The 27,860-nt window shown below is 46.8% G+C and overlaps 1 protein-coding gene across 1 annotated transcript; it reads left to right on the top strand.

Annotated features, from left to right (window-relative positions):
- The first annotated feature begins 325 nt into the window (after positions 1–325).
- GARS1 (glycyl-tRNA synthetase 1) lies at positions 326–26,825 on the top strand. Its single transcript, XM_066550662.1, has 17 exons — positions 326–455; positions 3,784–3,885; positions 6,617–6,719; positions 7,752–7,893; positions 8,532–8,620; positions 9,952–10,028; positions 11,847–11,992; positions 12,485–12,634; positions 14,107–14,269; positions 15,251–15,415; positions 17,621–17,729; positions 18,043–18,187; positions 19,364–19,449; positions 19,923–20,032; positions 21,706–21,799; positions 23,100–23,290; positions 26,476–26,825. The coding sequence occupies exons 1-17, from the start codon at positions 396–398 to the stop codon at positions 26,599–26,601; spliced, it is 2,058 nt and encodes a 685-aa protein (XP_066406759.1). The 5' UTR covers positions 326–395; the 3' UTR covers positions 26,602–26,825.
- The last annotated feature ends 1,035 nt before the right edge of the window (positions 26,826–27,860 follow it).

Raw genomic sequence — 27,860 nt, 5'->3', positions numbered from 1 at the left:
ACTTTAGGGGTGCCCTGTGCTCCCCTCAGGGCGGTGCCGGGTCCCGCCTTTCCCCGCTCCCGCCGCCCGGGGGCGCGCCGCTCCCCTCACGGCGGGGGCGCGGGAGCGCGCATTGGCGGCGCGGCGTGCGCGCGCCCCCTGCCGGCCGCGCGCGCCCTCCCGTTCCCCCCCGTGCCGAATCTGCGGGCGCTGCCCCAGTGCGGAAAGTGCCGCGCTCCACCCGCGCCGCGCTTTACCCCGGAGTCGCGATTTCATCATGCGGGGGGCGGGCGCTGCTCCGCCCGCTCCCCCTCCTTCTCCTCCTCCTCCTCCCCATGCCGCTTCCCCGTAGCGTCCTGCCCGCCCTGCTGCGCCGCCTCGCCCGCCCGCTCCGCTCCCTCGCCGCCCCCCCCGCCATGGACGGCCCGCAGGCCGAGGCGCTGCTGGCGCCGCTCCGGAACGCGGTGCGGCAGCAGGTAACGCGGCCCGGCCCGCGCCCCGCCCGAGGGGCTCGGCGGTGTCTCCCGGGGGTCGGGCGGGCTGTGGGAGGTGCCCCCGGTCCTCCCCCCCCGGGGGTTGCCCGCCCTGCGGAGGGGTGTTGGCGCATCCTCCCCGGGCGCTGCGGCGGCTCCGGCTCCGGGCGCTGCGCGGCCTGGAGGGGACCCCGGGGACACCCAGGGGGAACCTATATGGTCACCCATGGGGACACCTATAGGGACACCCATGGGGACACCTATAGGGACACCCGGGGGCTGCTCCGCGGGTGCGGGGCGGTCCCTCAGGCACAGGGTGCCGCGTGTGGGTTTCCCCTCATGGCTCTGTGCCCTCGCCGCGGTGCCGGGGCTGCCTGGCAGGGCTGGGTCTGTGCCTCAGCCTACCTGGGTGTCCCCTCCCGGGCTGGCTGTGCCCGGGCTGGCCCTGGCTGTGCCCTGCCTTAGGCCCCTGCTCGTGTCCCCCGTGTAAAGCAGCCCCCTCGTCCCTTCGGGGTCACGCTGTGATGTCCCCTTAGAGCTGAGTTTGTGCCGGGTCTCGGAGGTAAATGACGTTCATTTGGAGTTGCATATTTGTCTGATGCAGTAAGGGATGGTAATTCCTTTGCATATTTTCCATTTCATCATTCTGATTAATCAAGGTGGATGATGTGTCTGTCCTTTTAGCTGGGGCTCCATCGCGTTGTCTTCCCATCTCCCTCCTTTTACCTTTATCATTCTTCTTACCTGAGAAGGATTTGGTTGTCTTTTCGTTTCCTAAATAAATATTGTCACTCTGGCTGTGTACTGTAATGGACCTTGTGGAGTTCCTTCTCCTCTCTTCACCACCTGCCAGACCTGTGTCTGTGTGTCCCCCATGTGTCTCCCTTAAGTGGCTGAATCCATATTATTCTCCTGAGCTGCACACAGAGCTATGCATGTGTCCCTTGTATTTGCAGATTTGTGCGCGTGTTTCCCCATTAAATGAGTGGATTTATGGCCCTCTAATTATGCCAGCACTTCAGTGAGTTTTTATTATGAATCACTGTACAGCATAATGCCTTGGCAAGAGAGCTGCTTGTAAATAAAGCAATGATCTCTAGAACCAGCCAATTTATTTAGTTTAAAATCCTGTGTCATTTGCCTGTGAATACCAAGGCACCCCTTCTTTTCAGGGGTTTAAACTGGGGTGTGGGGCACCAAGGGAAAAATAAACAATAGTCCAGCTGGGGCCACACATATTGTGCTGTACAACTGGCTGTAGTAATTCCTGGAGATATTTGCACAGGAGGAGAGGGAGGGGATAACAGAGGTCGGGGTGGTTGATGCCTCTGGATGCAGGAGTCTGTGTCTGGCAGCTCCAGGAGAAGTGGTTTAATTAAACCTAAGGGACTCAGCCTATGGAGAGGGAGCAGCCTATCTTCCTGCAGCAGTGCCTGATGCAATAAGCTGCCGTGATCCAGGGGTGGATCCCTCCCTGCTTTGCTGGTCTGTGGGACAAAGCTGCAGCAAAATTTGCCACATCGAGTGCTGCTGTGCACTCCTCCTTTTGGGCAGGGCTGGAGATCGGAGCTTTAATTAGATTGAGTCCTGTCAGCAGGGATAATTATTTGCTTCAGTTGTGTTTGTTTGGTTTTTTTTTTTTCCCTTCTCCTTGCGTATGTCTGAGCACTCTTACTTATAGGTCAAGACAAAGAGTTGCTGTGTGCTGCTTTTGGATGCTCAGCACTGAGCAGGGTGAGGGCTCTGTTGAGTCAGCAGGAGCTGCTTTGCTGCTGCCTTGATGTTTTTCCACTGCCGACCCCCCTGGCTCAACAAAGGCAATTTGGACTCACTACTTTAAAAGAGAAAAACACCAGATCAGATCCCTCCCTCTGCCACGTTACCCTGGAATGGCAGTTGCAGTCCTCAGCCCCAGAGTGAAACTTTCACGTTTTTGTTTAAGTAGTTAACAGGAAGGAAACAGCAGATTTGTTCTGTTGGTGTAGCCGATGGGGTTAATCCTGACAGGATTCTTATTTTTCCTTCTTCTCATTGTGTATGTTTTAATGCAGTCCTTGGAGACATCCTTTTACTAATAAAATGCACTTTTGAACCCCTCAGTCTCTGGAGCACTTTTATCTTTTCTAATCTGATTACAGAATAGCAATCTGTTTATTCTCTTCTCTTTGCTTTCTCAGTTACCTGTAATGTTTTTGTCAGGAAAGTTCAGAATTTAGGAAAAAAAGTTGGTATTGTGGAAATGTTGTAATCCCTGTGGATTGTGGTTTTTTTCCTTTTTTTTTTCCCTCAAGATATGCAAGGTGCAAGAAAAATGCTGAACTTGGAGTATTCCATTTTTAAAACATCCCACTTGGGGCAGCTTTGACATCTCTGTGCTTTTTCCTCCAGCACCTTTGTCCTTCTCAGTAATTCAAGCTAGATCTTGGTTTTGGTGAAGAAGAGTGGACTCAAAGGGAGACTTTTAGTTCATTTATCTCCCAAGCAAGCTGGGCTTGACAGCTGAGGATCATGTTCATAGAAGAGCCCTTTTGGGTGTGTAGGGAGATTTCCCTGGGCTGAAAGGAGAGAGTCATCCCCACAGGGCAGAGAGACCTCTGTGGAATTGGTGGTGGTTTGACTCATGTCAAGACCTCCTGTAAGCCCACTGCAGGGTTTTGCTGCTCTGAAATATTTAGGCTTTGGGGTTTTTTTTTTAAGGGTATTTTTATTTTGTTGTTGACTTTGTTGTATCTCTAAATTACAGAACATGTTTTAAAAATGATAGCAATTTTTACTCAAAATGCATAGTTTTCTTTGCTTATACATTGAGCTGCAAATATCTGTCTTCTGTGAGACTTTCTTCTGAAAATTTATGTCCTTACTGGCCAGTTTTGATCAGGTAGAACAGAGGAAAAGAAGTCTGAAATGGTCATAGGCTTTGAAGAAAAGGGAAGGGGTGGAAGGAAAAGAGGAGCCTTCTGGAAGGAGATGGAGAGCACAAAGCCTGTGTGCACCATCTGAGAATCCACTTAGGGCATCCTCAAAGACAGAAGCCAGGAATTTGTGATGTACATAGAGGAATATAATCCCACATGGAGATTGAATAGCAGCTCTGTGCTTTAACAGTTGTGTGGGGTGGTTGCATTTCCCTAATGAAGTCTACTCTGCTAACTCTTAAAAGTGTTTAAACTAAAAGAGTCTGCTAACTTTAAAGTGTCTTTCTCACTTGCAGCCTCTGGAGACCTGTGTGCAGGCTGGACAGAAATCTCCTTTTGGATTGCCAGGGGAGCTGGAAGAAAGAGAGATCTCCTCTGTGGCAAAGAATGAATCTATAATGTTCTTTTTCCCCTAGGGAGAGCTGGTGAGGAAGCTGAAGGAAGAGAAGGCTCCCCAGGTGGACATAGACAGAGCTGTAGCAGAGCTCAAAGCTCGGAAGAGGGTTCTAGAAGCAAAGGTGAGTCTGGAAATTAAATTCTGAGCTCCACAGTTTTGTCTGAAAAGCCTTGAAATCTCTTCTTAATCCTTTATTGCAGGTTTGGTCTAAACAGTCCAAATTCAGTCCTAGATTCAGTCTTAGACTGAATCACTTCTGTAATAGTTTTTACAGGTTTTCAGCTAGTGGCAATTTCATTCTTTACCTGTTACACTAATTTCTGTTAGCATTAAATCAGTGTGGAAACAAATACATATGAGTTCAGGTTGTAATCAAAGCTGAAATTGAGTGCATATTCACTAATCTTTGTTTGCTATATAGATTTTTTGTGTGCAGAGTGAGAGCACATGCTGTTCACTGTGGTGAATTTTCAGATTCTTTGTGCATTGAAATGACCTGATTGTCATAGAATATGTTTCTTTAGAAACCACCCATTTTGCTACAGTAACAAAGTTTCTGTAGATGTTTCAAATAACCTGTAGTTATTCTTGACCTTAGAGGTGAAATTGTATCCCCTTTTTTAAATACAGCTAAGCTCTGAAGTCTTTGTGCAAATTAAATGATGAAACTTTAAGTTTGTTGTTTTTTGATCCATAAAGAAGTAAAATACATTTCTTATCCTGTGAGCTTCCCCTTCCCAAACTGAAACAACAAAAATAAATTCTTTAAAGCTTAAAAACAGTCACTTGTGCAGATTCACCTGTGTTCTAATTTCAATTTCATGTAAACATGATTGCAGTTGTGCCTGGGTGATACTCTTCAAAATAAATGAATTAATGAGTAAATACAGCACTTTTTACAGCTGCCTGACTGTGAGAATGTGAGTTCACCTGAACTGAAACCCATTGACCCTGTTTGTCCTGCTGGGTCATGTGGGATGAACAGGTGCTGCTCTCTGTCAGGTCTGGCCTTGTGGCTGCCTGTCTACATACACTGAACCCAAGAAAATGTCATTTTTACTGAGTATTCAGCATAGGGACTGGGCTTTGAAACCATTGCATGAAACCTGAATTGATAACTTGGTCATCCTGCAGGAAATACCATCTAGGGGTTCTCTCACTTTTGTGTACCAACCCTCAGAAGCTTGGGGGGATGTCAGCAGGCAGGTGAGGGATCCTGGTGTCCCTGTGGATGTCAGCAGGCAAGTGAGGGGTTCTGGTGTCCCTGTGGATGTCAGCAGGCAGGTGAGGGGTCCTGGTGTCCCTGTGGATGTCAGCAGGCAAGTGAGGGGTTCTGGTGTCCCTGTGGATGTCACCAGGCAAGTGAGGGGTTCTGGTGTCCCTGTGGATGTCACCAGGCAGGTGAGGAGTCCCTGTGGATGTCACCAGGCAAGTGAGGGGTTCTGGTGTCCCTGTGGATGTCACCAGGCAAGTGAGGGGTTCTGGTGTCCCTGTGGATGTCACCAGGCAGGTGAGGAGTCCCTGTGGATGTCAGCAGGCAGGTGAGGGGTCCTGGTGTCCCTGTGGATGTCAGCAGGCAGGTTTGGAGTCCTGGTGTCCCTGTGGATACCAGCAGGCAGGTGAGGGGTCCTGGTGTCCCTGTGGATGTCACCAGTCAGGTTTGCAGTTCTGGTATCCCTGTGAGCCCCACCTCTCTGTTGGAGGGTGCCTGTAGGATGCAGTGGGGAGGTTTCTTAGCACTTACACCATTTGTGTGGGCTGTCAGTGCAAGCCTGACTTTGCAAATGCAGCATCTGCCCTTGGGAGTGCAGCACTCCAGTACTGGGAGTGTTTCTCTCCTGATGCTGTTCCCAGCAAGGATCACAGATCCCCCTTTGGGGGAAGGCAGCACTGGTGGTTTTCAAGCTCTGTGGTTCCTACTTGAAGATGTCAGAGCAGCTCTGAATTTGAAGCTTTGAGCAGGGTGGAGCAGCTGAGTACACAGAGTCCAGTGCTTTTAAAATTAAACCACATTTATTTGTCATTATAGATGATAGAAAAGGGGAAATTTGAAATACATGGACACACAATACTTTCTGTTACCCAAAGGCTTTTCCAAGTGATAGTCTGAGACACTTAAGGGGATCTGAATTTATTGCACTTCTGGGCTTAACTCTGCCTTAATGATCAAAACAGCTGCCTTGAAGGAAATCTTTAAGTGTTGACCTCACTAATGGATTAGATTGTAAAAATCACAGGTTTTCAGATAAAGTAGTGAGTCTGCTCTTAAACATCGTCACAGTATCTTGTCAGGGCATTAAGGCACTCCTAAGTTTTCTGAGTGCTGAAAAAAAATTTGCAAATAGATTTGCCATGCACAAATACCTAAAACCACCCCTTTGGCAGAGCATGAGGATGATGGTGCTTGTAATCTTTGTAGTCAAAATTCTTTCATGTGAGGAACACCTTACTGAAAGGTTTATGTATGCCAAGAATTGGATGTGTGCAGTCTGAGATGGTCACTTAAAGCTCCTTTCATAGTCAGGAGAGGGAAGAAGGTCAGAATTGGTTTGGAAATTGGCATTTTTTGGCAGTGATTGTGAAGAAAGCTGAGGATAACTCACTCAGGGAAAGTTAGGTCATGAGTCCACCTCAAGTGTCTGAAATGATGCTGCATTCAGACAAGGATGTTCATAATTGAGCACTTGAATCTCAGTGGGAAGATTCCTCTTTGGAAAATGAGCATGTTGACAGGATACCTTTTCTTCAAAGTGGTCTTTGCAGGCTTTTGATTCACAGTGGTGAGTGAAGAGGATTTCTCCTCCTGCCAGAATCAGGAGCTATTAACTGGTTTTATTTTGCCTGACTTACAGGAGCTGGCCTTACAGCCCAAAGATGACATCGTGGACAGAGTTAAGATGGAAGACACTCTCAAAAGGAGGTTTTTCTATGACCAAGCCTTTTCTATTTATGGAGGTATGGGTTTGAAGAAATGTACATTTTAATCTGTTTAGGTTAATTTTCTGGTCTTTCTAGATGGGTGAAATGCTGCACTCTAGCAATGCTATATTAATGTGGCATACAAGATTTTTTTTTAAAGTTTGCTCTAAACTTTCCTGCTTGAGTCTGTAAACCTTTCAAAAATTCCCCCTTCCTGAAGTGTTTGGGTTGGGTTGGGGCTCAGTTTTTGTCTTGTGCTCTCTGAATGGAAATGAGTGGACTTTAAGATGCATGTCCTGAGGATTACATTGGTAGAAGATGGCTTCTTTGCTGAGGGTAGGATGTTTGGAGCTTAAGGAGATCATCAACTTATTTGTAACCATTCATCTCTACCTGAGCTTCTCTTGGCAAATAAATCACAGAATATTCTGAGCTGGAAGGGTCCCACAAGGATCATGGAGTCCAGCTCTTAAGTGAATGACCCAAAAGGACACCAATAGTGCTCAAACCCACTGTGAGCTTTAGAACCTGTTCCTTAGTGAACTTTGCCAATGAACTTTATGGCAGAATAAATGTGGCTGTAAACCTCTTCAGATGGCTGATATGAGCATCTCAGGAAGCAGCACAGTGCCTCTGTGGTTACTGCTCTTTCACCTTAGATAATAAATTAAACACTCTGACTTGTTTTATTGGCTTTTTTAAAAAATCTTTGCAGCCACACTGGTGATTTGCAGATATGTGTTATTTATTACTGACAGTAACACTGCTTCAGCTCCTGCATGGTCACTTCTTCTGTATTCAGATTCCTCCTTCACACAGATTGCTCCCACAAAACAGAATCCATTGGTGGAGGGAATGTGGTTTTTAGAGTTGTTGGTTGCAGGAGTTTATCAGTTTTAAATTCTGTCACAACCTGATGCCTCAGTGCTCTGCAGCTGAACTGTGCTTCATGCTCATAAAATGAAACCAGCTGGTGGAAATGCTGAGAAGGGAGGACATCTCCTCCAAACAGTGCAATCTCACACTGTACAATCTCACACTTCTTTTTTGGCCTGTTCCTCTTTGCAGGAGTCAGTGGTCTGTATGACTTTGGGCCTGTTGGGTGTGCTTTGAAGAACAACATCATCCAAGCATGGAGACATCACTTTATTCAGGAAGAGCAAATCCTGGAGATTGACTGCACCATGCTCACACCTGAGCCAGTTCTAAAGTAAATATGGGGTTTTTTGTTTTTTTTTTTTTACCTGCAGCATGTAATTTCTGGTCATAGGTGCTTTTTACAGTGTTCTGTAAAATTATCCACAGAGATCTTGAGTCTGGGTCACCCAGTTTCATTCCATAATTAGGTTCCAGCACACAGGTCAGTGTGATAAACTGCTGTTGTAAATCAGGGAAAGCAGTGGCATTCACATTTGAGAGTTCAAAGCTTCCTAGAAGTCCCATTAGTTAAGAAATTGTCATTATTCCTTTTTCTAAAAGATTAAGAAGACAAGGAAAGGGCAGAAACTTCCATTCAGCTGAGGTATAAAATACTGGGAATATCTCCACCTGAATTACTGGTTACTCCTCACTACTGCAGCTCTGTCTAGTTTTGATCATGATGCAGTTCCTGAAGGCATTAAGTGTCATCTTTGTGACACATTTTAAGGTTTAGATGCATTGATACTTCCCACATATCATATTTTCTGAGGGGTGATGCTGCTTAACATGACTGTAATCTGAAGCAGGAGTGAGCCTGCAGTTTTTGAAGGATTTCACTTTGATTAAGGTCTGTCCACTGGGATCACACAGACCTGGAGCTGTCTGGTGGCAGCTGTCACATTCCTCGTTTTGTGTCATCTCTTCTAGGACTTCTGGCCACGTGGACAAGTTTGCTGATTTCATGGTGAAAGATGTGAAAAATGGGGAATGTTTTCGTGCTGATCATCTCTTAAAAGGTTTGATTTTGTTCCAAGCTAGGTGGGCCTGGGGATTTCTTGCAGTGGTACAAGCACTGGAAAAAGAATCTTTCTCAAGGAAAGTCTGCTTCTGTGGCCAGACTTTGATACTTGTGTTTGCAGTAATTAATCATACCATACCAAAAACCCCATAGGTTCTCTTTGTGTCTTAAGTGAGGTTCAGGATCTCTGGTGAAAACACAGTTGTGTCCCTTTTAATAAAACCCAGTGTCATCAGGCTATGAAAGATTACTGTGTTGTCTAAGCCAAGGACTCCCTATATAACAAGATTTTTGTACTCCAGTGCATTTTGGTCTTAGTTTTCTTGAATTTCAGTTGCTTTTTTAAGTACTGAAAAACAATTTATTGATGCTGTGAGGGGTATGTTTTACCTGTGAGAGGTCAATTATATGGCAGTGGATGACTTTTATATGTACCTTAGAAATAGACTTCAGGCATTTCTTTGATTTGCAAAGTCCTCACACTTCTTCCTGCTTATTGAAATTTGTTTGGAAAAACAAACCAAGAAAGTCACAGAAATAAGAAGCCTGTTTGAAAACTTTCACAGGTACAGCTCCACTGTGAAAGGAAGGATTGTTCCACTCTGCCTAAATGAGTGGTGCTCTCTAGTTTTTGAGCCTTTTCCTTTAAATTCAAGTATGCAGAACAACCTATATTGGCATTAAAGTAGTTTTCATGATATTCATTAAGAATTTCTTTTGTCAAAAAAAACCAACCTCAAAAGAAGCCCATCCAACCTCTGCCTCCTTTGCTAAGCAGCCTCATCAAACAAGTGTGTCCCTGTGTTGTGCTGCCCCTCCCTGTGAACAGCCACCTGCTGTTACTGCCAAACTGAGCTGTTACTGACTAAAAAGTCAAATTGCTTTTTTCAAACAAGAGTGGAAAGTCGTGGCATCACTATGTGCCTTTGTGTGTCAGTGAGGATGTTGTGCTGTAATGTGGAATGCAGTCCAGCCTCAGTACCAGCTCTGTACCTGCCTCTGAGAATAAAATCAGCCTTCCTGCTTGGGTTCAGACTAGATTTAATTTATAGTCTGTAAAACAGAAAGCAAGAAAAGGACTACAAAGGACTGATTTGGTGTAGAGAAATAATATTGGAAAGGAACTGGACAAGAATTTGTTGTTTTCCCTGTGGCTCTCCAGTACAGTGAACTGTAGGTCACCACTGCCCTGAGGACATGACTGGAATTACCCTGTCGGGACAAGTTGTGGACATCACTTAACTCATGCTGGGGGATCCTCCTGAGCTGTTTTATACTGGGGTCATTGATGGAGTTGCAATCTAAACTCATGACCAACTTTTCTTACAGCTCACCTGCAGAAACTGATGTCTGACAAGAAGTGCACGGCAGAGAAAAAGGCAGAAATGGAAAATGTTCTAACACAGGTGGGTGCTGCACAGGGAGGAAATGGAAAATGTTCTAACACAGGTGGGTGCTGCACGGGGAGGAAATGGAAAATGTTCTAACACAGGTGGGTGCTGCACAGGAGGGAAATGGAGAATGTTCTAACACAGGTGGGTGCTGCACGGGGAGGAAATGGAGAATGTTCTAACACAGGTGGGTGCTGCACAGGGAGGAAATGGAAAATGTTCTAACACAGGTGGGTGCTGCACAGGAGGGAAATGGAGAATGTTCTAACACAGGTGGGTGCTGCACGGGGAGGAAATGGAGAATGTTCTAACACAGGTGGGTGCTGCACAGGGAGGAAATGGAGAATGTTCTAACACAGGTGGGTGCTGCACAGGGAGGGAAATGGAGAATGTTCTAACACAGGTGGGTGCTGCACAGGAGGGAAATGGAGAATGTTCTAACACAGGTGGGTGCTGCACAGGGAGGAAATGGAAAATGTTCTAACACAGGTGGGTGCTGCACGGGGAGGAAATGGAGAATGTTCTAACACAGGTGGGTGCTGCATGGGGAGGTGGCTGCTTCAGAGAGAGGGGTGTGTGATAGGGTCCAGAGGCAGTGGCCCTTTTCTGTTCCTGAAGGTCTTTACCCCAGAGATCCTCTCAAATACAGAAAATATAATTGTTAATAAATACTCAGAGCTCGCTGCTGAATCTCATCTCCATCTTTTTGAGAGTTTCTGCTGTTATATTAATTAATCTTTTGAGTGTTGGGTTGGTAGGGCTGAAGCTCAGTCTTGGAGTTGGTCTGCTCTGTTTCACTTGATACCCTGGCAAAAAGCTTTTACATTTGTCAGTCCCTTCTGTGGGATTGTCATACAAAGGAACAGAGATGGATCACAAGTTTTGTCAGGGTTTTTTTTTGAGTCAGCTCAGCACTGATTTGCTTTGTTCTGAAATTGTCTCAGTGCTTTGAAGCACTGGAGATTTGTTCCTCTGTCTCTGACACCCCACAAAGATTTTTCCTGTGTTTACCACGAGAATAGTTGGTGTTCAGTCTGACATTCCTGAACAACTGTACAAACATTTGCCTTTATTTTTTTGTTTTTCTTTGTTTTTAATGTTTGTTCTCATGACTTCTAGGATAAATGCTTCCAAAGCCATGCATTGAATGAATGTTTCCTTCCAGAAAGAGAAACTATTTGTCAGTGTTTTGCATCACTGAGCAGCTGTCATTAGTTTTTCCACACTACAATACTGAACTTTTACCATCCTTTAGGGAAATCTCTCTGTTAATAATAGAGTATTTTTATATCCTGTGTTTGGATTTGTTTTCCTGATATATGAAAGATCATGACAACTAGAAATGCAGAACAGCTCTGAAAGGGCATCTAATGCATAGCTTGAATATTGTGTTTCAAGCAGCAGAAGAAAAAAGAAATGAATGCAAACAAAGCCCTGCAGAAATTTTAGCTCTCTTTTCTCTCATTGCTGCATTTTTTTTGCTCCCAGCAGAGTTCCCCATGTTTTAGCTGAATCTGTTCAAAAGAGTCTGTTCTGGTGGGTGATGGTGCAGTCCCAATGACTTTCCTTGTGCTTTACACCCACTCTTAAGCTCAGACCTCCTGTGGTATGACTAAATCCCAGACCTATTACTAAAATGGGTTTGCAAATGTGCAAAGTATATTCTTCTATCACTGGTTCAAACTTCAGCTTGCTTGAAAATTTAGGTTAGAAGAGAATATTTTGGGCAGGTGATTCAGAGCTGTAGATCATGCTCAGGAAAAAATAAGGAGGACATTCATTCCTGTTATCTTGTCTAGTAATTAAAATAATTCTCTTGTGTTTTGGTATTAGTTGGACAACTATGGCCAGCAAGAGCTTGCAGATCTCTTTGTGAACTACAATGTGAAGTCCCCTGTCACTGGGAATGACCTGTCCCCTCCTGTTTCTTTCAATCTGATGTTCAAGACCTCCATTGGGCCTGGAGGAAATATGCCTGGGTAGGTGCTAATTTCATTCTGCTCACACTCTCCTTGATTTAGAGATGATTTGGAATAAAAACAAAGTCTCTGGAGTAGCCTTCCCCTGCCTCTCAGTCCCAGCCTCCTGTAGCAGGTTAGCATTCCTTGGAGTCTTGGGGAAAGGAGGAGAAACAAGGGGCAGTTGGAGAATCATGAAAATACTTAAAAGCACCCAAAATAGAGATCCCAGCTGTGCCCTTGCTGTTGGAGTAGTTTTCATAAAGCTAGTTAATGCTGGTCTGCAGTTGTCAGTGACTTCATGGCTGTAGAAAACCTACTTCAGGATACCTGTTGGAGGAAGGAGGTGAAGTTTTTCCTTTTCAGTCTATTGATTAATTGGGTATTTTGTCTGGAATTAAAAGCCTGAAGAGAAAAACTTTCACTTGTGAGTTTTGTAACAACTGTGGCTTTCTCCCTGCTTTCCCCACCCTTAAATCTTCCTGATTTTTCCTCTCCCCCATCTCTTTTCAGCTATCTGAGGCCAGAAACTGCACAGGGAATATTCCTCAACTTCAAACGTCTGCTGGAGTTTAACCAAGGCAAATTGCCTTTTGCTGCTGCCCAGATTGGAAATTCCTTCAGGAATGAAATCTCACCCCGCTCCGGCCTTATCAGAGTGAGGTACTGCCAACTTTCTCTTCCAGCAGGAGGGCACCTGGGAGCAGGGAACATCTTCCTTTGCTTCCAGGGTTTGTTGCAGCATTGTTTCACTTTAGTGCTTTCTCCCAGAGGAATCCTGGTTTTGTGCCTGGTGAGCCTCAGGCTCTACAGATGAATTCACAGTTTAGGTTTTAAGTACAGAATTTTAAGATTGGCTTGTGAGAAGCAGAATCTCTGAAATAGTTGTTGTGGTAGAGATAGACTCAGTTTCACTGACAGAATTTGGGTTCCATCATAGTCTAAAAAAATCACGTCCAAGGTAGCTGTGTTCTCTACAGGGCTTTGCTTATTTAGTTATGTTTGTGCAATTTCCTTTGAAACTGAAATCAAAATGTGCTTGACCTTGCAGCAATATTTCCTTGTCTCAGTTCCTGCAGATTCTGCAGCTCTACAGCTTGCTGCAGAGAGGAAGTTGGGAGATAACCTGACTCAGGACCAGTGTTGGTGTTGCAAGATCAGTCAAGCTGGAAAGCTCAGGGTTATTGGGAATTGCTTGCAGTTCTGTCTCTGGATAAAAGTGATTATTGCCTTTCACTAGGGATAATCTCTGTATTTAAACTGATCTATCCTAATTGGAAGTCTCTTCCTTATTATTTGGAACTAGGGCTCCCATGCACAGGCAGTACATGTTGTAAACCTGGTAATTGATTATTTTGTGGTGCCATAAATGTCACTGAGAGGCCATAGCATCCTTAGCACAGAGGGAACTCAGGAATTTCCTCACTCCTCCTGTTCTGTTTTGCTCATCTGGAAATGAGAACTTTTCTCATTGAAATCATTTTCAGTCAAATATAAATGATATGCTTGTGGCACATTTATTGGAGACTGTTATTATGCAATCACAGCAAATTACACCCTGATGGCTGTGATTTACAGTTAATGATTACCTAGAGCTTTTTTAAAGGTTGTTGATAATGAGCTAATTCAGTGGAAAGTGATTTCAAGTGAGAAGGTTTAGAATCAATGTCTGAGTAAAGATATTAAAGACAAGTTCTTAAAACAGAATTCATGCCATTGCTGCATGCAGCAGTATCATTATCTTCAGGAAATTACCACCTCACCTGGTTATTTTTGGCACCTCTGACATGAGTTAAAGCTACTGATTTAATCAGCAGACCCTGTAAGGAACAACTGCTTCTAATATGGGCATCAAAGCAGTCTGGAAAAACTCTAGAGAATTTCTGGAAGTACTTCCAAAGGTGGTGTTCTCTGCTCTGACTCATAGTGGGGTTAACCACGGCCTGGAGAGCTCTAGATGGATCTGTAGAAAGTTTTGCTAGGAATTTGAAGATGAAACTAAATCCAGTGATGAGACTGGTCCATGTTCTGCGTAGGATTTTAAATTACTAGCTTGCTGTGAGAGGCTGAAGCACAATGGTTTATTAGGGTCTAATGCATAAAATATTTAATAAGTGTGTGTTTGTTTTCACTAGGGAATTCACCATGGCAGAAATTGAGCACTTTGTGGACCCCAGTGAGAAGAACCACCCCAAGTTTCAGAACGTGGCAGATCTCAACATCCTCCTGTACTCGGCCAAGGCGCAGGTCAGCGGGCAGTCAGCGCACGTCATGCGCCTGGGAGACGCTGTCCAGCAGGTAACCCTCCCCCTACAGCCACACCCAGCTTGCTCCTTGCAGTATTGCACTCAAGGCTAAGTTACAAACTGGCTTTTTAAAATTAGGGCTCTGACTGATGTGTCTGTCCAGTCCTGTGTTGGTCTGAACTCATGTAGTGCTGTTGGAATAGTCTGAATCCAGGACTGAGGGCATGGATCACTGGGCCTACACAAAGTTTGTGTTGTGTTTGTGCCAGCTGGGGTTTGCTCCCAGATTTATGAGTAGTTTCTCTTCAGTGAATCAGTGAGACTGAGATCTAGGCCTGGTCCTTGCTACCAGAAGAGTGCAGGTGGTGTTGGGATAAGGGTTGAAAGCTAAACTTTACACTTAGCTAGTGAAGAGGGGCAGTAAGGATGATTAATACAAGCAGTATCTGGGAATCTCATATTCAGCTGCTGATCCCCATGAGTATGTGGCTTGCACAATTAGATGAATCACTACCTGATTAATGTAATTATGAATGGGTTGATTTACCAACCTCCTCCTCCTCCCCATTCCCTCTGACACCCAAATGAAAAAACCTCCAAAAACCACCAAAACACTGCCTTTAAAAAACACTGCCTTTAAAAAACACAAACAAAGCAAAAAGTCCCAAAAAAGAGCCAAAAAAAAAAAAAAAGAACACCACCCCTCTGTTGTATTGCAGCTGTGAACTGCAGGGTGCAGCTCTTGTAATGCCAGTGACTGCACTGCTGCATACAGGGGGGTATTTACAAGTAGGTGATCCTCAGAGCCAGTGGGTGATGAGTCCTGGAGTGACAGGAACTCACTGTTTGGTCAGATGGACACGGTGCCAGTGCCATGAGGTGAGTTAGAAGAGATGTAACAGCTTCAGGAGAGACAGAACTTAACCACAAGTTCTATCTGTAACGTGGCAGGTTGCCTGCAGAAGTTCAACAAATCATGACTTTGCTTCCTTAGGAATTCACATGGGTTTTTTCCCTATTTTTCTCCCTGCAGGGTGTGATCAATAACTCTGTCCTGGGTTACTTCATCGGCAGAATCTACCTCTTCCTCACCAAGGTCGGCGTATCCCCGGAGAAGCTGCGCTTCCGCCAGCACATGGAGAATGAGATGGCTCATTATGCCTGTGACTGCTGGGATGCAGAGTCCAAAACCTCCTATGTAAGTGGCAAAAGTGCAAACAGCAAGGGGAAGCCCTGTCAGATCTGATTGATTTCTGGCTTTTTAAAGTTAGAGCTGTGGGTCTGATGCATCTCTCTGGCTTCATGTTGGTCTAAACACACATAATGCAGTTGAAATATTCTGTATCCCAGGACCAAGGGGCAGCTCAGCTCCCTGCACAAAGTTTCTGAATTGTTCATGCTGCTTTGGGAGGTCCAGGTTTCTTTGCTGGAGCCTGAAGTAGCCTGGGGACACTTCACTGGTCAAATTTCATCTGGAGCTAAAGGAAACTGAGTCCTGGTGCTTTCCAAATACTGTAGCCTCTCTAACAGCAGTGGGGAAGGATTTGTTTTGCTGGAGGTGTTATTCCAGGGCAGATTGCTTCCTGCTTGAATGCTTGCATTCCCTCTTCCTTTCCCTCTTCCATGCTGTGATAAATGAGTTCACTCCTGCCAGTTCAGACAGCTGGTACTGGAAGAAAAATTCCTCAAGGATTTGTTATCATCTTCCTGCTGAGTCATTAAGAGCTTTTTCATTCAAGCCTTGTTGAGTGCCTTTTTTTCCCCTCATGTATTGTTGGTTGGATTTAGACTCATCACTAGTGATGTTCTATTACAGCATTTTAGAGGAATAGCAGCCAGTAAAATTCTGCCAAACTGAAGAATTTTAGGAAAAAACCAAATCTCCTGCAGCTCAGATGAGTGATTTTTCTTCATATAGAAAAGACCTGAAGGAATGGCTTCCTCTAAATATCCATAGCTGACCTCCACAAGTTCATAGCCAATCTTTCCAGCCAGCCCAGAACTGGACATGGTGTGAGCCCCACCATGTAAATAAGATTATTCAAATTTGCAAGCCATGTCATGATGATCAGGACAATGCTCACAGAGCAGGGTGTCCAACAGCCTAACCCAGGAGTGAGCACAACAATCCCAGGGGTGTGAAAGGAGCACCTTGGGAGCTGGACCATGCTTTGGTTTGTTGCTTAAGTCTGATCAGAAATGTTTGCAGCACTCAGTTGTAAGAAGGGAAGTGGTCTGAGTAGCTTAAAATCCATCCTAGAAATGTATTGTACACAATGGTGTGGGTTAAGGGATTCCAAGATCCACCCCACCTCCCATGGGCAGGGACACCTTCCACTATCCCAGGTTGCTCCAAGCCCCATCCAACCTGCCTTGAACTTCCAGGGATGGGGCAGCCACAGCTTCTCTGGGAACCTGTGCCAGGGCCTCCCCACCCTCCCAGGGAAGAATTTCTTATTAATGTCTAATCTAATCCTGCCATCTTTCAGTTTAGAGCCATTCCTCCTTGTGCTGTCACTCCATGTCCTTATCCAAAAGTCCCTCTCCAGTTCTTGGAGCCCCTTTAGGCACTGGAAGAGCCTTCTCTTCTCCAGGTTGAACAACCACATAAACCTGTATTCTGTGTTTTCTGAGAAGTAGCTGCAACACCCTAATAGCCAAATTTCTGAAAAAATCCTTCCAAAATACCCTGGAGCACCACGATTGTCAAGCACAGGGATTTTTTCTGTTGACACACCTTTTCTGACACCCTGCTATATCACTCCAGCTTGGAAAGCCATACAACATCTGGCTGCCTGTACATCCCACACTGATGTGACAGTGAGTGGGAAGCAGCTGCTGAGCCTTGTCTTACATGGGATTGTCTGTTAGGAAATCCAGAGGGAGGTTGGATTTGCTGCTTCACCAATCCAGTGTGGCCAGTATTCTGAGATTCCTCCTTGCCATACATGCTGAAATACTGAATTAAGAGCTTCCCTTGCATGGGATCTTTGTTGTAGCAGCTCCTAACCCTGGCTTTTTTGGCCATTCCAGGGTGGTTGATTCCCTGCTGTGTGTCCCATGGGGACATGATGCCTTGTGTGCCTGTGGCATGTGAGTGATAGGGCTGTGTGCTCTGGCCCCAGCCCGAGCTGTTGGCACAGGCCTTTGCTCTGCCAAGCCATGTGGAAAAGCTGGCCCTGAACACAGGCACTGGGCAGATGACTGATTGTTTCCTCTGGAAACAAATGGAATCACTCAAATGAGGGAGCAACTGGTGAGGGAGGGCTGCTTATTGTAACAGAGCTAATTATGTAGAAAAAACAGCCATGGGAGCAGGGAGGGCTTAAGGGTGAATAAACATATTTGATGGTTAAGTGGACAAAATGTGAGTTGGTGAAAGCTTCCAGTTTTGTTTTTTCAGGGTTGGATTGAGATTGTTGGCTGTGCTGATCGTTCCTGCTATGACCTTTCCTGCCATGCCCGTGCCACCAAAGTTCCTCTCATAGCTGAGAAGCATCTCAAAGAACCTATATCCTTTCAGAATAAAGCAGCTTCTCCTCAAATGGAAAGGGATTGGGCAGGGAGATGTCTTGGAGATCTGCACAGCTGTTTCAAGTTACATCTGTTTATTTAACAGGGAAACCTACAACTACAGACCAGCATGACTTTGGGAAGTGACCTGGAAAGAATTGAGCATTTGTTACTCCCTTCCTCTCTTGGAGGGAAGTTCCTTCATCTAGTAGTGGAGGAGATGTCTTTGTGTTGTGCAGCAATTAACTTAGACATAATGAAGGAACCAGGCCCTGCTTTCTATCCTCACAAGCTCCTTAACAGCCTTGTACAGAACAGTCAACATTGTTCAGTTTGAGGCAAATAAGGGAGCCATTGGCAAAGCTTACAAGAAGGATGCCAAGGTGGTGATGGAATACCTTTCCATGTGTGATGAGTGCTACATCAGCGAGATGGAGCAGCTGCTCAACGAGAAAGGGTGAGCCCTGTGTGTGTGGTACCTTCCTCTGACACCCTGATGTGGGCCCCAAAGGGCTGCTGCATTTATTTGAGCCACTTGAAACCAGTTTCCTGCTGAGAGCAGGCTGTGTGGGTCATCTGAGATGTTTGAGTGCTCTCACCAGGCATTGCTGGTCACTCATCAACATATTTCTGGGTGTATGCACATAAATATTTGTTTATCTGTGTGGGAATGAGCTGCTGGCTTTAGTTGGATCATCCCAGAAGAGAAAGAGTTCAGTGGAATGGGAATTGTTTAACAGCTTCCCCACTCTGGTTTGAGAGTGGACCAGAACTGATTTAAAACTTTAATAAAATAATTCTGTGACCAATGGAACAAAATAGTTAAATGAGAAGCAAAACTTGCCGGAGTATCCTCCAGTGTTTAGTGAGCTGCTTTAGGACCTGTTACAGCCTTTAATTTACTGTGGCAGTAATTTGTATGATTTTCTTGGACCTGCCCTCCTAACAACTGAAAATATGAGAAGTCTTTACAGTTGTCAGATTTGGCTGAAGCAGGCCAGCAGCAGTCTGTGTTAGGGGAAAGCTAATGGTGCAGTAACAACAAAATAAACTTAATTTCCTGCTTGAAATGGTACAAGGTGTAGGATAAATGGACACATTACAGCATAGTAACACTTACATCTTTCTTTCTTCCCCTGAGCTAAAATGTATTTCTTTCACATCTCTATGAATGTGAGAGTGTAGGAAAAAACAGTAGCACTCAAAATGGGCAGAGAAATTATTGCAGAGAAGAAACTTAGTCCATCCAGAATCTCCCTGGAATGGTTCAGGAGATGAGTTAGAAGCAATATTCCTGCTTTTATTGATAGTCCAGTGCCTGCTTTGTGTGCCTCCCTTTATCTCTTTGGTGTGTAGGCTTCATTCTGAGTATTTCCCAATTGACTTTGCTTCAGGCTGTTAACCACAGCAAATTCACTGTGATTATGAAAATGGTTGCTTTTAATGTACATGTAGTAATTTTATTATTAATGCAAATTTCTTTTAATGGGTATGCTACATGTTTCTTTCATCTCTGGGGTTTTCCCTGGCTTCTATCATCACACTCTCAGGGTCAAACAAGTGATGCAATTAAGGAAATAAAACTTGTTTGTTTATTGCTGTAGCTTTTAAATGACTTCTTTTTCATTTGCAGGGAATTCACTGTTGAAACTGAAGGGAAAACTTTTATATTAACAAAGGACATGGTTACTGTGAAGAGATTTCAGAAAACATTACATGGTAAATTTGATTCTTTGTTGTTTGATCATCATCAGGATACATTTTTGAGTATGAATTTTATTGGTAGCATTGTCCTGTTAGTATTGTAACACAGAATAGGAAAAATGCCAAATGTAATTTCCTCGAAATTTAAGAGTAGGAAGGCTTTTGGAGAGTCAGTGACTGCATCTCCACAGAGATAAGTCCTGATACAGGAAAGGGGGCTAGAAGGAAACTTTTTCCAAAATGCATGGATTTAGTTCCTCAAAGAAGCCAGAGAAAGGGCCCTGAGTTGTTTTCTACAGCCTAAATATGTCCTGTACATGAGCTAAGTCCAAATCTCTATTTCAGGTATTTGTATTTAGAGCAGAAATGTTTAATCTTTTATTCCATATACTCATCCACACATGAGCAAAAGGACAGCATCAGCAACCACATCTTTTTTCTTGTCTAAACACATTTGTAATGGTGATGTGTATTATTTTGTGTTCCAGTGGAAGAAATCATCCCAAATGTCATTGAGCCGTCGTTTGGCATTGGAAGGATCATGTACACAGTGTTCGAGCACACATTCCGCATCCGCGAAGGAGACGAGCAGAGAACGGTGAGGGCTGGGCCAGCTGCAGGCACCTGCCCTCCCCTGGCATCCAGGGAAAGGGCTGAAACAGCACTGCACAGTGCCCAGCAGAGATGGGAAAGCCCAGCTGGGGTGTGGCATTGCTGGTTTTGCCAGAGTGTTGGTGTTGTGAAAGTCCCCAGGACGAGGTGACAGATGTGAATTTGAATCCAGGTTCTCAGAAGGCTGATTCGTTATTTTATGATATTCTATTAAAAGAAATGAGATACTAAAACTATACTAAACTGTAGAGAAAGGATACAGACAGAAGGCTAGAAAACAGTGATAATGAAAACCCATGACAGACTCAGAGTCTGACACAGCTGGCTGTGACTGGCCATTAATTAAAAACAATTCACATGCTGGGGAAGCAGTTCTCCAAATCACATTCCAAAGCAGCAAAACATGGAGAAGCTGGGGCTTCTCATCTTGCCAGGAGAAGAAATCCTGGTGAAGGGATTTTTCATAAAATCTTATGGTGACACCAGAGTACTTTTCATTTTTACATGAGAGCATTCTGCTCAGGTGTGCATGAGGCTCTCACTGGATTCCTGGCAAGGGGGTGAGAAATTCCTCCTCTGGATCCACACTTGACAGTGTTCCATGGCTCAGAGAAAGGCATATCTTCAGTGTTTAATTTCCTTTCTTGCTGCTGCTTTTCCTGGAATCATACTTCTGTGCAGCAGGGTGGACAATGGACTGTTTGCTCAGTCCCCTGTGAAATTCAGCCTTTTCTGGTTCTGGACACCCCTAAAACCTTGACCTGAAGCTTTGTTGTAGCAGGGGCCAGAGGAAAGTGTGTGTTTCAGACAGAGCTTCCTCCAGCCAGTGCTCAGGTGTGGTGCTCTGTGCCATTGCTGGTGGCATGAGAAGCTGGCTGGAAACTTTGTGCTGCTTCCTGCTCGTTGTTCCTGGCTCCTGGACTGTGTTCATAAAAAAGAAATATAACATTAAAAAAGTGTTCTTTGTGTCTCTGGGTGTCACAGGATGGTACATTTATGACTGAGGGAACAAGGTTCAGGAGCCCAGAGTTAGGACACAGCTCACTTTGAATCCCAAACTGCTCCTGAAGTATAAAATACTGGGTTTACCTTCCTTCTAGTACCCATTTACTTTCCATGTAGCCTGGGCTGCTTTATATTGTGGTACATCTCACATGCATTGCTTCTGTCCCTTTTATACCTTGCTGATTGCCAGGAAAGATCTTATTATTTTTCCCTCACTTCTGGTACATTTTTATTTTCTGAGGGTGTCTGTGAAGGGTTCTAAAAACCTTTTTGCTGCATATGCTCCATGTGTGTGGAGTCTCAAACAGTTTGGTTTAGACTGTGCCTAAGACTAAATCTCCTGGAAAGACACCTCCACCCTTAATTTTTTATGTAATTCAGATGAGGTTAGATTTCTTTAGGAAGGCTCTAATAGACCTGTTCTGGTGGGAGGTAACATTTACCTGTCAGGAAATAAGGAGGAATGGAGGCTGGAGAAAACCAGTCCTGCTCCAGTGGTGTGAGATGTCACTGCTGATGCCCTAGAGTAGGCCAGAGACTCCCCATGGACACTCACCCTGCCTCCAGCCTCAGTCAGAGCTTATTCTCACCTCTGAGTCTGATCTGACCATTAAACTTGTATTTATTGACTTGTGCTTTTCCTTTTTTCCACAGTACTTCAGCTTCCCAGCTGTTGTAGCACCGTTCAAGTGCTCCGTTCTTCCTCTGAGCCAGAATCAGGAATTCATGCCTTTTGTCAAGGAATTATGTAAGTGTGTTAAGCACTTTGGGGCTGATGGGGCTGTGCATGGGGAAGAGAGGGCTCTCAAAATAGCATTTGGATCATGTGGCTTTCCAAAGTGCACAAGGAGAGTTGTTGACCTGAACCAGCTGAGTGTCCACCAAACTCTTCAGCTATGCTGAAAAAACCCACCACCATCTTTGTCTCTGTGTTAGTTTGGAGTGTAAAAGACATTGCTTTTTTTCCTTTTTTGTCAAAAATAAATCTTTCCCACTGCTTAGGAGAAGCTGGAGCAGTGGGGGTTTTTGTTTTGTAATTAAAGTTTGCTTTGCTTTTATTGGCCACCTAATATATTGAGTCTGTCCAGAGCTGCTGAGCCTGCAACCATTCTGTCAAACTGCCCACTGGCAGTGAGCATCATGGGCAAAGATAGGGGCCATAAAACTGAACAGAGGAAGGGTAGGAACAGGGCTTGCATGTCAGACAGTGCCTTTTGCTGTCAGCACCAGTTCTGCCTCGGGCTTGGTCTCCCTGCTCTGGATGTGCCCTGCACCGTGGGGCTGGGGTTGGTGTTAAAGCAGAGTCATGGCACTGATGACAAGGGGAAAAACTTGGTGACTTTGCACTTGGAGTGAGGGTTTTAGTGCAATGTGGAGAGCTGGGAGAGCAGGGTGGGTCTGACCCTGTGGTCCAGGGTGTGGTCTGACCCTGTTCCATTTCTACAAAGAATGGAACACTGGATGTTCTGTCAGAGTAAAACTGGGGCTCTGAGATGCTGCTTGCACCTGGGACAGGCAGTGCCTCATGGGGTGATGCCTAGAGAGGCTGACCTGGAACAGAGGCTAGACAGAGTTAAAGGAATAAAGTAGGGATTTATTAAAAGGCCTTCAAAGGATACACCTTGGGCAGCACAAGAGCCTGGCCATGGCTCTGCCCTGGATGGACTCGAGATGGATGTGAGATGGATGCTGGGTCACAAGTTTTTACACTTTTATAAGTTTTGGTCCATTTCCATATTGGGGTTAATTGTCCAATTACAGCTCCAGGTTATGCAGTCCCATCCTCCCAGATTGCTCTCCTCAATTTGCTGTTGTTTACACTTTTTGGGCCTGAAGCTGCAACGGTGTCCTTGGTTCTGGGGCTGGAAAAGGATTGTTTTGTGTGACTGAACTGTGAAGAGAACCTGCTAACACTTGATATGAAGTTCAGAGTCACACCCTAAGGCAGGACAGGATCTGAAAAATACAAAAGCTAAAACTTAAGGCATCAGGGGTATGGGGGAGCCTGTGCTGGGGCCGTGCACCAATCCCTGCTCTGCTCCCTGCAGCCGAAGCACTGACCAGGACCGGGATCTCCCACAAGGTGGATGATGCAGCGGGGTCCATCGGCCGGCGCTACGCCCGCACGGACGAGATCGGCGTGGCCTTCGGCATCACCATCGACTTCGACACCGTGAACCGCACCCCGCACACGGCCACGCTGCGCGACCGCGACTCCATGCGCCAGATCCGCGCCGAGGTCAGCCAGGGCACGGCTCACAGGGCTCACACATGGCTCACACAGCTCACAGGGCTCACACAGCTCACAGGGCTCACACAGGGCTCACAGGGCTCACACACAGCTCACAGGGCTCACACAGGGCTCACAGGGCTCACACACGGCTCACAGGGCTCACACACGGCTCACAGGGCTCACACACGGCTCACAGGGCTCACACACAGCTCACAGGGCTCACACACAGCTCACAGGGCAGGGCACGGCTCACAGGGCAGGGCACGGCTCACAGGGCAGGGCACGGCTCACAGGGCAGGGCATGGCTCACGGAGCTCACACACGGCTCACAGGGCTCACACACGGCTCACGGAGCTCACACACAGCTCACAGGGCTCACACACGGCTCACAGGGCTCACACACGGCTCACAGGGCTCACACACAGCTCACAGGGCTCACACAGCTCACAGGGCTCACACAGGGCTCACAGGGCTCACAGGGCTCACACACAGCTCACAGGGCTCACACAGCTCACAGGGCTCACACAGGGCTCACAGGGCTCACACAGGGCTCACACACAGCTCACAGGGCTCACAGGGCTCACACAGGGCTCACAGGGCTCACACACAGCTCACAGGGCTCACACACAGCTCACAGGGCTCACACACGGCTCACAGGGCTCACACACAGCTCACAGGGCTCACACAGGGCTCACACACGGCTCACAGGGCTCACACACGGCTCACAGGGCTCACACAGCTCACAGGGCTCACACAGGGCTCACAGGGCTCACACAGGGCTCACAGGGCTCACACACAGCTCACAGGGCTCACAGGGCTCACACAGGGCTCACAGGGCTCACACACAGCTCACAGGGCTCACACAGGGCTCACAGGGCTCACACAGGGCTCACAGGGCTCACACACGGCTCACAGGGCTCACACACGGCTCACAGGGCTCACACACGGCTCACAGGGCTCACACAGCTCACAGGGCTCACACAGCTCACAGGGCTCACACAGGGCTCACAGGGCTCACACAGGGCTCACACAGGGCTCACAGGGCTCACACAGGGCTCACAGGGCTCACACACAGCTCACAGGGCTCACACAGGGCTCACAGGGCTCACACACAGCTCACAGGGCTCACACACGGCTCACAGGGCTCACACAGGGCTCACAGGGCTCACACACAGCTCACAGGGCAGGGCACGGCTCACAGGGCTCACACACAGCTCACAGGGCTCACACAGGGCTCACAGGGCTCACACACAGCTCACAGGGCAGGGCACGGCTCACAGGGCAGGGCACGGCTCACAGGGCAGGGCACGGCTCACAGGGCTCACACACGGCTCACGGAGCTCACACACGGCTCACGGAGCTCACAGGGCTGTCACAGAGCTCAGACTGCTCCCAGAGCTCCCAGAGCTCGCACAGCTCACACATCTTACACAGAACTCACACAGCTCACACAACTCACACAATCACTGGGTTTGAAGAGGCCATCAAAATCATTGAGTCCAACCCAGCCCCCCAACACCTCAACTGAACCCTGGCACTCAGTGCCACATCCAGGCTTTGTTAAACACACCCAGGCATGGGGACTCCACCACCTCCCCGGACAGCCATTCCAGAACTTTCTCACTCTTTCTGTGAAAAACTTCTTCCTTATATCCAGCCTAAATTTCACTTGGTGCAGCTTGAGGCTGTGTGCTCTGGTTGTGTCAGTGCTGCTGGAGAAAGAGCCCAGGGCCAGCTGAGCACAGGCCCCTTTCAGGAGCTGCAGAGAGTGATGGGGGCAGCCCTGAGTCTCCTTTGCTCCAGGCTGAGCACCCCCAGCTCCCTCAGGGCTTCCTCACAGGGTTTGTGTTCCCAGCCCCTCTCCAGCCTCCTTGTCCCCTCTGGATGTGCTCAGTGTCCCAAGGTCCTTCCCAAGCTGAGGGGCCAGAGCTGGGCACAGCACTCCAGGTGTGACCCCACCAGGCTCAGGGGCTGGCACAGGCAAGGGTGCTCCTTTTCGCCTTGGGGACAACATCCCCTGCTGGTTCTGATCTGTCAGTAATCCTTGTGGGAGCTGCCTCCAGCTCTGTAACAATTTAGCTGTTGTGAGAAATCCCCAGGAACAGATAGGGGTCAGACAGAAAGTGCTGGCCCAGCTGATAAAGTGAGCAGAAGCTTTTGTTTTTCTTGCATGCAGAGGTGTTGATCTTACCTGGAAGCCATCCCTTGTGCTGACTACACTGCTCTTTGAAGTGGCTCTTTCCAAGAGAAGGCTGCTGAGTTAAATCATTGACTGGGTTGTGTCTGGCTTTCAAAGGCTGGGCTCCTTGTAATCCACAGGCACCAAGAGGCAGAACACTGGGGTTTGCCTTGCAGCTGGTGTTGCCTGTGCAGCACTACAGGAGCTGATGAACCACTGCCCCAAAGCTGTGTGTGCCCTAAGCACACTCTGCCAGTGTGGCTGCAGTGCAGACTGGAATAGCAAAATCCTCCCTGTGGTGGGCTCTGCCTCTGCTCAGAGCTGTGGATCTGCAGTCTTGGGAGGTTTTCAGGGTTTTCTTTTTTCCCTGATGTTCTTTCCTCCCTGGCCTTCCCTCCAGGCACAGGAGGAGATGGTGCTCACCTGTGAGGCTGAGTTGTAGCACCACAGAAGCACCTGCAGTGCCTGGGGCTGCTGAGCAGGCTGGGGTTTTGGCTGGCTGTAAAAGGCAGTGCCAGTTCCTCAGGGCACTCTTCTGTCTCTCTGTCACCTGGGTGACCTCTCACTGCTGACCAGCAGAGATGAGACTTTGCTATCCTTCAATTTCTGCACATTTTCAGCTTTCTGGTTGATCCTTTGCACCATGACAGTGTGCTGTGAGCAGCAAAGAAAAGGAAACTTGCAGCTTCTTTGGTGCTGGTCTTACAGTAGGTAGGGCCTAGCTCAATCCTGGCTTACAGCATCTTTGGGATGTGTGTAAAAAAACTTTTGGGGTTTTTTTTTCCCTTCCCAAACTGTTGCACAACATTACCTTGCTTTGGTTGACCATTTCCCTCCTGGATCACCCTAATAACAGATTGATCTAAGGTGTCCTAATTAATGTTTTTCTCCCCAAAAATGATCTTCCAGGAGATACTTTGAACCTATTCTATTGCTGATGTAAAAATTGCCCAATATCCAGCTTGATTTTGGTGACTTTGTGTTTCTTCTGTCTTTGTGGCTTTTCCTGCAGATCTCTGAACTTCCTGGCATCATCCGAGACCTGGCCAACGGTTATCTCACCTGGGCTGATGTTGAGGCAAAGTACCCACAATTTGAGGGACAAGAGACTGGCAAAAAGGACACAATAGAGGAATAAAGAAAAGGACCTGAAGTAAAATCCTGTCAAAATGTCCACTTTTTACTGTTCATGTTAATATGAAATAAACTTACCATGTATTATTCAAAGCTGCATTATTTGTGCACACAGGGACTATTTGGATATTTTTTTCTTTTCCTCAATTGCTGATCAGATTTAACTTTAAAAACTGAAATAATTGCAGCCTGAGCTGAAGGTGTTACAAATAAAACCACCATTGTATATGCCTGCCTCTCTGTTCCTGCAGCCTTGTGCTTTCTTTAGAAATGCCTCTTTTTTCTCTCATTTTTGCCCTCCTGCTCAGGGCTGTGGGTGTTTCAGGTTCATGCACAGGATTTCATCTGGGTTTGGATCACCCTGGGCTCTGGTGGAAGGTGTTGCCAGGTGCATGGGCCGTGTTTGTGAAGGGGTGATCCCAGTGCCAGTCCTCTTTTCTCCATTGTGGTTCAAGCAGCCACCTCAAGAGATGGCTTCAGTGCTGTATTTTTGGCTGCAGGTGTTTAATACCTGTATTTCTGCAGAATTGGGAGCACTTGCACACAGGAGGACAGAGCAGGGCTGGAAAATCCTGTTCCAGTTCTTGCTCCTGCTGGACACGGTTGGTTTCCTTGGCTGAGGGAGCGAGCAGCAAAGAGCTGGCAGGGTTGTCTTTTCATTCAGTGTCTTCTGGCAGCAAGGGCTGAAACCAGAGACTGCCCTGAGCAGGTGGGAGAAGATCCAGGCACCTTTCACCTCCCTGGGCACTGGAGGAGTTCAAATCCCTGTGCTGTTGGAGTACCTTGGTTTTGGGGAGCCTTAAACCCTCCTGACCTGAGCCAGGTAGGAGAGGCCTCACAGCTTGTCTTGCAGACTCTCATCCCACTGAGAAATCCCTGGGCTGAAACCTTCCCTTTAGAGGGTTGGGAAGTGTTCTCCAAGTTCTTGCTTGGGTTTAAACACTCATTTAAAGAGAAGTCAGAAAACACAAATCCTGGGATGGTTGGGGTGGGAAGGGATATTAAAGATCATCCAGTTCCAACCTTCTGCCATTGGCAGGGCACCTCCTACTGTGCCATGCCCCATCCAGCCTGGCCTTGGGCACTTCAGGGATCCAGGGGCAGCCACAGCTGCTCTGGGCACCCTGTGCCAGGGCCTGCCCACACTCACAGGAGAGAATTTCCTCCTAACAGCTCATCTAAACCTGCACTCTGAGCCATCCCCCCTTGCCCTGTCACTCAGGCTCTTGTCCCAAGTCCCTCTCCAGCTCTCCTGGAGCCCCT

Source organism: Molothrus aeneus, chromosome 1, assembly GCF_037042795.1.
Source record: "Molothrus aeneus isolate 106 chromosome 1, BPBGC_Maene_1.0, whole genome shotgun sequence".
Taxonomy (NCBI): domain Eukaryota; kingdom Metazoa; phylum Chordata; class Aves; order Passeriformes; family Icteridae; genus Molothrus; species Molothrus aeneus.
This window is presented reverse-complemented; position numbering and strand designations above follow the sequence as displayed.